General features: G+C 31.1%; 1 protein-coding gene across 1 annotated transcript in view; it reads right to left on the minus strand.

The window, feature by feature from the left end:
• Positions 1 to 13,697, minus strand: part of LOC132942987 (lachesin-like) — a 167,806-nt gene that overhangs the window by 13,613 nt on the left and 140,496 nt on the right. The window contains exons 5-9 of the mRNA XM_061011731.1: positions 10,884 to 11,012; positions 9,942 to 10,079; positions 6,757 to 6,906; positions 3,887 to 4,042; positions 2,278 to 2,412 (exon numbers count right to left, since the gene is read on the minus strand). Of these exons, the coding sequence (XP_060867714.1) occupies positions 2,278 to 2,412; positions 3,887 to 4,042; positions 6,757 to 6,906; positions 9,942 to 10,079; positions 10,884 to 11,012 (708 nt within the window). The remainder of the gene's footprint in view (positions 1 to 2,277; positions 2,413 to 3,886; positions 4,043 to 6,756; positions 6,907 to 9,941; positions 10,080 to 10,883; positions 11,013 to 13,697) is intronic.

Here is a 13,697-nt window from a genome sequence, read left to right on the forward strand (position 1 = left end):
CAACTATATATGTTTCTTAACACATTTTAATTGTTTATTCCTTCCAAAAATATTTACAGTCTGTTGGCATTTGTGAATAAAACGCAATACGTAAAAGCGTTTATAGGTTTCAAGTCTAATTGTACGTGGTTGTACGAGTTTTAATATAATAAGTTGTAAAATGTATTTTATTTTTCTCAGATTAAAATAATTTAAGCTTTTTAATAGTATAAAAAAATTGTATATGTAAAATATAAATAAATATATAACTCAACAATTAATCTTTATCAAAAACAATACAATTTTATTTATTATTATAAATGTAGGTATTTATCATTTTATCATAAAGAAAAATCAATAATTTACCAGATAGGTTAATTGGTTTTTGAAAATTTTCGATAAACATTATAACAATAGATTATAACCACACTTTCATCTTATACGAATACTAATTACTATAGGTCACTCGAGTTTAACACACCAAAATTAATTGAAAATAAATACCCTCAAATAATGATCTAATGCAAATTTAAGCAATGCCACTCCATAACATTGAAATGCATCTTAATCGAATGCAGGACATAATGAGGAAGGAAGGAGAGGAGTGAATTGAGAATCTCTGACCACCTTTCCGAAACTCTTCACTCAGAACCAAATCACATACTGAAACTACTAACTAGGTACTCAAATTATTATCATCTATCAAGAACAAACCTCATCAGTTAAGTACCTACCTTCAGGTATATAGGTAGGTACACTTTATGATGTAGAATAAATGTATGATATACCAACACCTAATTTAATCTATAGTGATGTAAAATGTACATTATGGTGTAGAGTTTATTTTTTGTTTGCCGGGCTCTTATATTAGCATTGCACTTATCGCGGTATGGCTCACAAAACTTCTCGACTTTACGACCCTGGGTGTATTATTATAATTTATAGTCAATCGACGAGCATAGTATATCAATAGTATCAATGCATTATTATAATTTATAGCCGATCGACAACGACCCGTTTGTGGATTTTTGTTTCTGTTTCACGAATTTACTTTAACCGGCATTATAATTTGGTAAGGGTATCAGAAGAGGTCTCGACGGGATGGGCGCGTATAGACGTATTAAATTTCCATTAAACGCAGCGCGGACAACCGCGGAGCCCAATCGAAATAATAAACACATTAATATATACAGGGTGTTTCTTGTGTCTGTCGCGCGCATGGTTTTTCCTTATTTCTTTGTTATTTGATTTTATAAATATATATAAAATTGAATTATTGATTAAACAATGTCTGAGTGGACAATATTAAGAAATGTATTATTATACGTAGCTCTAGAATGTTATTAAATTGTATACCAAAATGAATGATAATTCGTACGTCATAGTATGATGGTCAGAAAAAGATCATTATTGGAACCATTAAAAAAAAAATAGCTATCAGCATTAAAAAAAATTGTTTCGTTATTGGTATAATATAGCGAGCTTGAAACATTAAGCATTTTTATAGAAAGTTCCCGCAATACTATAATAAACAGCGAAACACAGAATAAACCGTCTAATATTATTGATGATGAACCATGCGTACACCGATAATATGAGATACAGATACGTAAAAAAAATACGTTCGACGTGTGTCGACAGTATAATATTATGCTGTATTCATAGAGAGATGCCCGAAGCAAAGGGCAGTCGATGAGAACAAATATGATATTTATTATTATTATTATTTTTATACTTCTGCGTTATATTTTATATACCCGAGCAGGTTAATCGTAGCGAGCGTAACGAGTAACGCAAACACGACGCCGTCGATCGCCGATGTTTATATATATATATACGAGTATCAAGCGGGAAAAAATAGGTTTTAAACGCGTACCGCTCCCCCCGGCAACGTCGTCGGCGATGTGGTAAAAATAAACATTTTTGACGAAACGAGAAATAAAAAACGCGCGCCCGTTTGATATAGCGATAAGTAAAAGTAAAAAAGTCTCCACGTGAATAATGTACGGAAAAGGTCGACCCGGCGAAAAGCGGAGAGGGAGAGAGTGAGGGGCAGAAAAAATAAGAAATTTCTTCTTCAAGTAGAAGAGTGATTTATACAGTGTAAACAAAACAAAAGGGTCATCCCTCGCGCGTCTTATAATACACCTCTCTACCGCCGCTATCGCCACTGATCCGGTCGGTAAATCAAACGGTCGGCGAGCGCGTTGTTTGTTCTCCTCGCGCCAGTATTACAATAATAATATAGTGGCGACACTAACGGGCGTGTCCGCGCCGCACATTATCGGTTACACTTACCGGCGGCGGCGGCGGCGGCTGCCCGCGAACTCTGCTGTTGGTCCTCATCGGTCGGATCGTCCTTGTTGTTATCGGCGGCGTCTTGGTATTTTCCGGTCTTCTTCGACGGTCTCCGGTCCACTTCGTTGGCGGGCGCTGGTTAAGAAAAAAAAAATATACATACATAAAATACTCTATAGTATAAACACATCACAGATAGGTACATAAATCCAACGGAGTGAAAAAGGGGCGGTCGATGGAGAATCGTATGATATATATATATATTATAATATATTTACATGTTGAGAGCGCCCGCGCGTGCGTGTGTATAAATATAGCAAATCGGCGAGAAAAAGTTTTCAGGCGTCCGACCGAATAAGACGATAAATTAACCATCATATACCGTGGTAATCGCATGTCTATATAGGCGCTGCAGTGGTCGAGAGTTATGCTGTGTGTGACGCGGTTGCCAGGGGTGGTCAAACCTCTCCAATCAAAACCTAATAATTAAAAATGTATCCTGGCCCATAATAGTTATTGTTTGCGATAAACCGTACATTTATAATTATCACTAAAAATCACGATTGCCATTATCATTTATCACCGGGGAAAATGGTTTCGAATTTTCTAGATTTTATTCTTACACGAACCACACGCGTTGTCGGTAAAATCGATGGTAGACATAAGCGCCAAAACGAGATAAGAAATATATAAATTGTATCGTATGTACAAAAGTGCCAAAATCCCATACGCCTATACACGGATGTTTCTTTCCAGATATTCAATTTAGAACTGCGTGGGTACCTCTACCTATCATTCAAAAGCGCCAAACGCCTACAATCTTATTATGTTTCTAAACCTAATATTATTGTAATAATATGAATTTTTATTTATAATATTTTTATATACTTACTATTTATGTATTTTAAAATGTTAATATCAACGCATATGACAAAATGAGTTTTTTTTGTACCTTTATTTATTGCTAAATCGTAGTTATAACCGGTAAAATACATAGTATATTTTGAACAGTCAGCCGTTGTTACCACGGACTAAATGCAAATTAAAGTGTATCTAAGCTCATGCAAGTTACTACTCAAATATTTAACTCAAACAGTAATTAAAATGATTCGTTTTAATACTTCGCCTCTTTTTATCATCTAATATCGATTCAGGTATAGTCGGGGACTTTTCAGAATATATTTTTATCCATAATTTAAATCATAATATAAGTATAATTATTATTTTAAGTAATCATTTTATCATTGAGTTTTTCGACATTTCCAATAATTGTGATATTTGAATTATAAAGAAAAATTTTAATTTTTCAGAAAGGAAAAAATCATAACTACACCATATTGCATAAGCGTATAATTTATTCTTACGGTGTGATCTGAAAGGGGCTATTTCGCTACCTTATATTATAAGTAGGTATGCTCGTATTATATGGGTTCAATGCGATTTATATTTATCATATACGTATAACAGTGGGCTCACAAATAACACAAATTGCGTTAGTACGAGTGGAGCGTGTAAAATGTGCGTAGGTAGCTATGAAAAGAAATAAGGGTGTATGTTTGAGCTATTTTATAAATAGTTTTTTTTTTTTCGTTTTTATTATATAATATACCCTTTCCGCCGAATTTAGACGATTTTTTAGGCATCTCAGTCGTCCACCAGCGACCGGACACCGAAGTGGGCATTGTGGTCGTGGTAGTAGTGCTCGTAGTGGTCGTAGTGGTCGTAGTGGTGGTGGTTGTTGTCGTCGTCGTCGGCTTAGGCACCGCTGCATCATAATGAAAATACGAAAACAAACGTTATATTTTACAAGGAAACTATAGTAATATTATTATTAATTAGCGTAAACTCGTTTTTGACACTTATCCAGTTTTAATTGTATGTACCTTTGTATAAGTATAGGATGTCTCACCGTATTTGTTCAAATCCACCGACCTATATATAGGTTACTTATACATTTCTCTACACGCCTCTTGACAAAACTTTAAAACTTGAACAACTGTTTGTACTTAATGGAAATTAATAATTCAACTTTTAAAATATTTACATAAATTAGTTCTATAAATTGAATATCTCGGATTTTTCGAAAACACGATAGTAAACATTTAATTATAAATTATTTTAATATATTATTACATTTTATATTGTGTTAAAGTACCTACCTAAACTAAAACTAAAAAATACTGAACATTATACTAATTGAAATCGTCCAATAAGATAATGATTTTTCAACATCGTAATATAGTAGTACACATATGATTATCAACTATTATGAGCTTGAAAAAAGTTATTGTGAGGGGGGAGGGGAAATCGGTATAATAGCTTGCAGGTACATATAACAACGATTTTAGCTGTAATATTTATTTCGGTATTTCAACGCGTCTGTCTTGCGTTGTTTTTATTTCTGAGCACTAATTTTGATTGACGAGTATTATCATAACGAACGATTGTTGAAATTATGACTATAATTAATCAGAAAAAATTATAATAATATGTTTGTGTTTGTTACGAGTATTGCGAAAACAGTGATTCAATATTACTCAAGTCCCAAACGACGCTAATACAAATTCCGTGTTCGATTATAATATAACGCATTTTATATATGCATTTTTCTGCTGGTTTGTAAAACACAAAGTGAACATATCTGCAACTTATTAATGTACACAAAGTCACAAAGAAATATAATATAAGATAATAATATAACGTAGGTAGGTAGCTTATATCACTGCAGGATTGTGAATGGAGTATGTAAATATCAGTATAATATCACATATATGTAGTTTACTATAGTATATCTAACTATTATGTGTTCGACATGAAGTTATCACTGTCAATAAAATATGTTTACTTTCGGAAAAGATAACGAGTATATACGATTGTATTGTAGAAATCTATGAATGGATAACGAAAAACATTTTAAAACTTTGGCACAAGACGAACTATAGACATTACAGCAGGCGGTTTGGCTATCACGGGAAAAAAAAAACTTGTGTAGAAATATTACTCCATTCGACGTAGAAAATATATTAAATAACTACCTACCTACTAAAATATCGATAAATTGTTTTAAGAGTATTATTATTACTGAATAATAGTAATTCGAGTAATTCGAGCACTATGCGTGAGTGGGGCAATATTCATGTCTTGAACATTATGCGCTGTTCGCCGTATGATTCATGTACCTATTATACTACCTGGTAGTCCTCTGCAGTCCATGGATATTTATTACATTTGTAAATATTAATCTTTTTAACTATTAATCTCCACTAGAAATTGGCCCGAAGATTTTCGCTGAAAATATAATATGTTATATATGCAATCACATCTAGGTTCCTTGTTTTATGCACTTTTTATACTATGTAAAAATCGAGGCAAGAGCCGAATTTCATATAGGTATAGTCTAAACTGCGGTAATTCCGAATATATTATTGCATGATTATAGCAATGTGTGAAATCGCCATTTTTAAACGCCATCATTATTATGATTAATTTTAATATTATAAAATAGTTGTAATGGTTTGTAGATTTTCGGACGTTGGATCGTGACCGATGTTTTGATCCACATAAACCTGCCAAATTATAGATAATGGCTTTTCCGTATCAATAATACGTGTTGTCTGTTTAAAACGAGATTATAATATTATACTAATGACTCGTGTCATATGTTTCCATGACCTTATAATATTATGATTGTTATTCATATATTTGTTATTCATGGTATTATAATTTTGAAAAAATATCGTTCTTTGAGTGGTACTTTAAATATAGCAGGCTATCCTGACAGTTTAGTTTTATAGGACTGAAACTTAATTATGTTTTATAATATTTAATTAAGTATTAAATAATGAATTTCTTACGATATATTGATGATATATATATATATAATAATGAGTTCGTATAAAATAAAATGAATCTCTAATATTCAACATTTTAATATTTTTTATTAATTGTTTAGTGTTACGAAATATTATTCATATTATTCAAATTAATTTTAAAATGTTGATGAAATGTAATCATTTTGTACATAATTTGATTAAATATTTAGTTATTTTTTTATTAATATAATTATTTAAACAGCATTTATGTATTACGAAATTAATTAGTTGTTAATTTTTTTACGGGAAAACAATATAAACCTATTCCATTTAAAATAATATAGCAAAAAATTTTTTTAGTGAAACATTTAAGCTTAAGTATTGAATGTATTTTTAAATACAGTAATTATACATATTATCCGAGACCTAACTACACGACGAGCATCATTAATAGTATTATTTTGATTATAAGTAAATAATTTATTATTGTTCACACAAATTAGAAATAATTATAATATGTTATACAAATCTACTTAAAAATGAAGTTGAGCATTGTTCAAGGGATGTATATTCGTCTGGTATGCATACATTTTTCTTTTCGCAATAAAAAAAATTATGATTATAATCTAGGTATATACGTACATATTATTAATCTGCATGAACGTACCGTAAAGCTTAATAGTGCCGTCTGTTTCGCCCAACGAATTTTTCGAAACACACTGGTACGTGCCGTAATCGGACAACGTTACCGATATTATCGTCAGCTTCATGTGCGTTTTGTACGCGTTATCCTTCAGATCTGTGTGGTATTTGGTGCCTGAAAAATTTCGTATATTATTTTACCAACAGTTTTCATATAGACGTTGTGATAATAATATATTACGAGTATACTTATATAATATTATGATAAAATTATATTGACCATTCGGATTCTAACATGACGAATACGCGAATCGTTGGTAAACAAAACAATAATAGGGGGACGGAGTGGCCGAGCGGACTAAGGCGTCGGTTGTGACGCGCACCGACGCCGGTTCAAAACCTCGGCCGCGAGTGGCATTTTTCTTCGGGAAAGTCACGGTGTCCGTAGAGAAGTGCTGCCATCCCCCGCCCGGGCATGGCAGATACCTATGGATGCCCACTAAAAAAATCTGCCAAACTGTGTAAACGTCTTTAAAATCTACAGTATCTTCCCACACAGTAAAACCACCCAATGGACTAAGTTGCGCGGATTGATTCATAAAAATATTATATATAATAATAATAATAATAATAATAACAATGATATTTAAAATAAATAACAATGCGAAGACATTCCAACATAATATTTTGTTTTTTTGCAGGGAAGCTAAAACCATTCGTCGAAACTTCAAATGCGTACTTATAAGACTTAATAGAAACGACAACCAGCATCATTTCCTTCCTCAGAAGTAAATCGAAAAACAAAACTTGTAGGAAACCCACTATAACAATATATATACGATTGATATAATAAAGTCATGTTGTTCGGACTAAACCATAGGTCCATGTCCCCGGCACCGCACATTCAACATTTGGAATTTGAACCCAGGGATTTTTATAACTATGGAAGGATCACAGACGAAGGGAATTGCAGCACAAACGGAGCACAAGCGAAAGGTGTTTGTCCGGATCGGATATTCAATGCTTGTATTTAGCATGTCCCCGGCACTACCCAAGGTAAATTGCTCCGAAATCGAGCACAAACGAAGGGAATCGCAGCACAAACAAGCACAAATGGAGCACAAACGAAAGCCCTGGGTTTAAATTCCAAATGTTTAATGGACGGTGCCGGGGACACGGACCTGACTAAGCTGGCATGTTTTCCCTGCACAATGGAACAGTACGGCCGCGAATATTCTGCATCTGAACGCCGACTATACATTTCCAGACTAGTCCTCGAGTCGATGGATGCTGCTGTCTGGAAGCTGCACGGAAAATTTGCTTTCACAGCTCGTCAAAATCGTGCAGATATTTTAAGCGGGAGGTATACCGTATACGACATGGACTTAACAGGACTGTCAACACTGAACATATTCGATTGATTGCCAGGCCAAACAATTATAAAACATATAATAATGCATATAATACATATAATATATATAACAATAATAACAATCTATTATACTGATATTATTAAACCGCCAACACGTTGCTGCAGTTGTCACGGGATTTAAACACGATAATTAAGTTATATTTGAATAATAATATTACAAAACTATTTAGTTGGGATGGAATATTATTTATATACCTGTCAGTACTGTTGTATGCAGGTCCTCTATTATAACAGTAAGTTGTAAGGTAACGATGAAATTATATTTATTCACTATGATAAGAAAATTGAAAATGGTAAAACTCTGACCGCAAGCAGAAAATACTATAGAAAAAAAAAGCAAATTCCTTCAAAATCCGTACTCTATACATTACCAAATTCAAATAAAATTATTTTTAAAATACAGCTGTAATAGCATAGACCTAAGAATTAAAGTGTTCACTATATTTAGTATGGGTAAGTTTATACTCAATGATTGCGTATACCTACTATTATTGGATACGTTTATTTGCAGGAAATACCAAGCTAGATTTAAATAATTTTTATCGATTAAATTAAGTTTAATCAGTAATAAACTGTCAGTTTAGTATTTAAATTAAATTAATAATATTTATGTACACCTTTATTTTACGCATCAGTGATCTTAATGTGCTTTTATATTATTTAATGAATCATTATAAATTAAAAAGAAACTCTTTTTCCTCTCATAAATAAATTATGAAATGTTTTTTCAATTCGTTATTTTTTATCGATTAACGTATTTTTGACATTTTAATTATTAAACTACATAATAAATAGTATAAATTAATACATTTTTAATAAAATAATCATTTCATGTTTCAATAGATTTACTTTAAAAATGCATAAATAAAGTTAACTTTTATATTATATAGTATTGGTGATGGTAACAGAATAGATATTATATAATAACATAAGTAAATATAAATCATAAAAATAATAATAATAAAGAATTATAATGTACATATTAATATACTGAATTTAATGGAATAATAATTAAATATTTTCCACATATTTTGATAGATATATATTGACAAAACTGTACTTGATACTTAAATATCGTGAATACGTGCCAACTACATAATAATATTGTGTACCTACAATACTGTTCAAGTATAATAAAATAATAATATTTTAATGGATATTTATGTCCCATCAGGATAAATCATAATGCAATATAATTGTATACACTTTCCTTACGATATCATTGTCTATTATAATAACGTCGGATACGATTTAGTTGTACACTTATTTCGTTCGCAAACAGTCGTTCCCACGCCGGTGGGTATTCTGGCATTCATAATAATAATATTTATTACGGGTACCGTTTTGGTCGGTACGCCACGACCCCGGAGCTGTGTTATTCGGCGTCCGCCTTTTGCGCCCAATTTAAAATCCCGTGGAAATCAAACCATATCGTAGGGTTCACTGCGGCAGACTAGCACAGTTCTACACTTAATGTTCTTCGATAAAATATAATATGAACAAAATCTATTATATTATTATTATTATAGTTGCCTTGTTTATTATAGAAATAGTTCTTTCGCGGACGTACCTATAGATGAAAGATTCCAAAAAAATAAAATCAACTATACACTAATACACACATATAAGATTATATTATATATGTGGAGGTAATGCCTAATGCTTATCAGCCTATAGGTCCTGCGCGCGTACTTATACGTGCACTTAAGTGTACGATATTTTCTATTCTATATATATTATATTATACTATCATATATATATATACTATATATACTAACCGTTTGATATGATGGTCGTTTTATCTTTTGTCCAATAATCGATTGATTTGGGATACGCTTCGGACGTACATTCCAAAGTGACCGATTGACCTTCTTGTGCACCGACGAGCTGATTTTGTATCCATATCATGGGAGGGACTGTTGAAAAAAAAGAAGAAAAAACCACACGCACACAAAAAATAAAATAAATTATTATGAAATCCAATAATCCTGACGGGAAATCGTGGAATAATAATATTTACCACCATATACATTGTATACGGTACAGGTAGGTACACACTCACACACACATACACACACACACATACACACACACACATACACACACACACAATGGCTTATACAGGGTGTTTAAGGGTTTTTCGTATAAGCTATGAAAACGTTGTCACGTTAGTCTGGAATCGAACACCAATTTCACAATTTATGAATGGTGAATTGTGTTTTGTGAAATCCTGATTTTGAAAGGCACAAGACAGCCATTTAATTGAATTTAAAACATAATATTTCAATAAAAGTTAAATGCATGACGAGAATATTGTCGCACGACAATAAATTCTACATAGGTAGGCAGGTATAGTAATTGATAATATACGCCATGTATACATTAGCGAGTTTTGAGTTTTTTAGACTCCCATCAGAATGGCCTCATAACAAGTCTCATAGAGGAATCCGTTTTTCTTTAAAACATCAACACATTATAAGGAATCACCAATCATGACCACCTAATTGAAGCTGCAGCGATGGTGGGTACCGTCGAAAATCGCGCACTTGCGAAACGCATAATGGGTTTTCGATTACATTAGCACATAAAAATGAGATCACTCTCGATGTTTGTTCGGATAACCCGGAAACACTCCGTATAATAATATGTCGACATTGTTTGCCGTGCATGTGTGTGTCTGTGTGCATACATAGGTATGGTGGTTAATTAGTTTCACTCACATTGTATGACTAGCATGATACGTTTGCTAACTGACGGTGGAATTCCATTAGACGCTATACACAAATATGCGCCCATATGTAAACGGTTAACTTTTGATACGTTTAACCACGGCCCGTTCACCGCGGACACTGAAATTGATAAATTTTGAACACAATTAAACTAAAATACACTCATAATTTAAAATGAAAAACACTTCGTGCATATACCTGCAATAGGTTATCAAAGCAATTAGGTACAATTTTTATACAACCTAACCTAGCCAGCCAAATCGAAATATAAAATAATTGAATCAGTCTCATTATTCATTGATTTGGTTGTCAATATACTATTATATTGGTTATGTAGGTACTTTGGTACTTAGTGTATAATACAAATATATATCTATACACTAATTTATTTATTTTTTTATTATATTAACACGTTGCCGTGTGGGGGCCATAATATATAATATATTATTGTACATACTATTTAATAAAATTATTGTAACATTCACCTGTCTGATAGGTTATAATAATAATGAATTCGTTGTATGATGATATTTTACACACATAATAGATCTATCATACATATTATGAGTTTGACGAAAATGTATTTAGTTTGAGTGTAAACATAATTTTACAAGTGAATTCACAGATTGTGTTTTCTTCACAAAATTTTGGATAATGATGAATTTTATTTTTTAATTATATTGAAGTAGATTATTTTTTGATAGTTATATTGACAGCATTAATTTTTGTTTCAGTATCATAATATCATAAAACAATTATATGCGGTAAAGTGGTGATTTTATACGATTTAGATTATTGAGATAATCCAGGAAATAAATGTAATCTTTTATTTTACTGGGACATGAGGCGTTTAGTCCAATTGTTATCGATATATCGTCAGTAGAAGTAATTTAAAGGCTTCCGATAATAGATTTTTGTATGGAGTTTGGCTGATCATTTTATTTTGCTTTTATCGATACGTTTTTTACACATAATTCGAGCAAATAAAGAATTTATTACGTAAGGTATACACAAATGATAATTATTAGTAATTATATAGACCATTATATAGTTTGATAATTTGGACTTTGAATAAGTTATACCATACGATTTTGATTTGTTGGAGGGAAATGACCAATGACCAACTCCATGTGGAAACACAAGATTCGTTAAAAAAAGCACAATATTTGTGCAGTTGTATTGACACTTTGAACGAAAAATGAGTTTTAGTATTAATTTTAAAAGAATAGCGTAGAGCGACAGTCAATGTCAAATGTGGAACAATGACTATATTTAATTTATTTAAATTATAATTTTTTCATTTTTTTTATACTCCAATAGCAGAAAACAGAGTACCTACACTATTATAAATAATACCAGAAGCGATAATAATATAGCCTTGAAATTTATGAAAACACCCGCAATGATAAGTTGGGAGGAATGTTGCGATACTTACACATCACCCCACCTACCTATTCATTTCCAGAAACTCGAGTTGCCGGATAAATTCAGAAAAACATTTTATTTTCTCTTAACCTTAAATATTTTTAAAAATATTGCATACCTACTGTTCTAAATATAAAATACAAATGTATGCTATGGAAAAAATAGGAGCCGTATTTTTAATGAAGTATATTACTCAAAATATTATACGGCAATTATAATTTATTGATTTTTAAATACAATGTTAATGCAATTATGTAGGTTGTCCAAACATTTTTAAAGATTAGGTTTAATAACATTGATTGGTTCTCATCATCATTATTATTTTTCTCGCACACTTCACGAAAACTTAAGTTTTGCATTAAATACTTACATATTATATTATTATTATGATTATCATAAATATTAGAACTTTAACACGCGAAGACATTTTTCAAATATACATTTTACACAATATTATATTATAGTACCTGTGTATTATACAGAGTTCTGTGCATAAAAAAATATATGATTACAATCGAGTTGTACAGTCTGCTGAATAACGATACACGCGTAATACACAAAATATAATAATAATATAATGCCATTATAATCTATAGGTATGCTATTATGGACGTGAGGCGTAGGTTCAACTTTTAGATATCACATATAACGTAATTTATGCAATAAACGTTTTAACTTAATACCTACCATTTCTGGGCTGAGTGCCGTTTTTCTAATCTCCATGTGCATCATAGATATTGCGGTGTTATTCGTTTAAACATAAAGCGCTTCAATGATATAAACTCCCTTATTTTTATAATATTATTATAAGTGTTCATTAAACTGTTTGGCGTGCACGTAGATGATATTATATTAAGCATTGAAGCAACGCTTAAAATGTATTTAATATAATATATTATATATATAATTTATTACAACTAAATTTTAAACACAAATTATAAACATCTCCTAATTTTCAGCATATTGCAATATTACTGTGATAAGTAAGAATATAATGATTTATAAGTTATAATATTTAGCAATAAGATATTCAATGTCCAAATACCCTCGATGTTGTTTTTTTAGAAAAGAATTGTATTATTAATTCGTTTATCATGTGACAAAATCAGAAATTATAAAATGTTGAACATATACATATTAATGTTTTAAGAATTACAAGTTAAATTATTATGCCGAATAAAAACAGTAATACCAAAATTGAACCTTATATTTTAAATGTTGTCTAGTCTGAAAATTAAACCTATACCACATACGAAATTATAATACTTAAAACAACATGTGATTGAATTTTGTATGTATGCCAAATGTCAAATGTAATTTATATTTAAGAATTGTTTAAAGTGTTATATTCTAAAATATTCATAGGTTATTAATTTGTTG

The sequence above is a fragment of the Metopolophium dirhodum genome, chromosome 4, assembly GCF_019925205.1.
Source record: "Metopolophium dirhodum isolate CAU chromosome 4, ASM1992520v1, whole genome shotgun sequence".
Taxonomy (NCBI): domain Eukaryota; kingdom Metazoa; phylum Arthropoda; class Insecta; order Hemiptera; family Aphididae; genus Metopolophium; species Metopolophium dirhodum.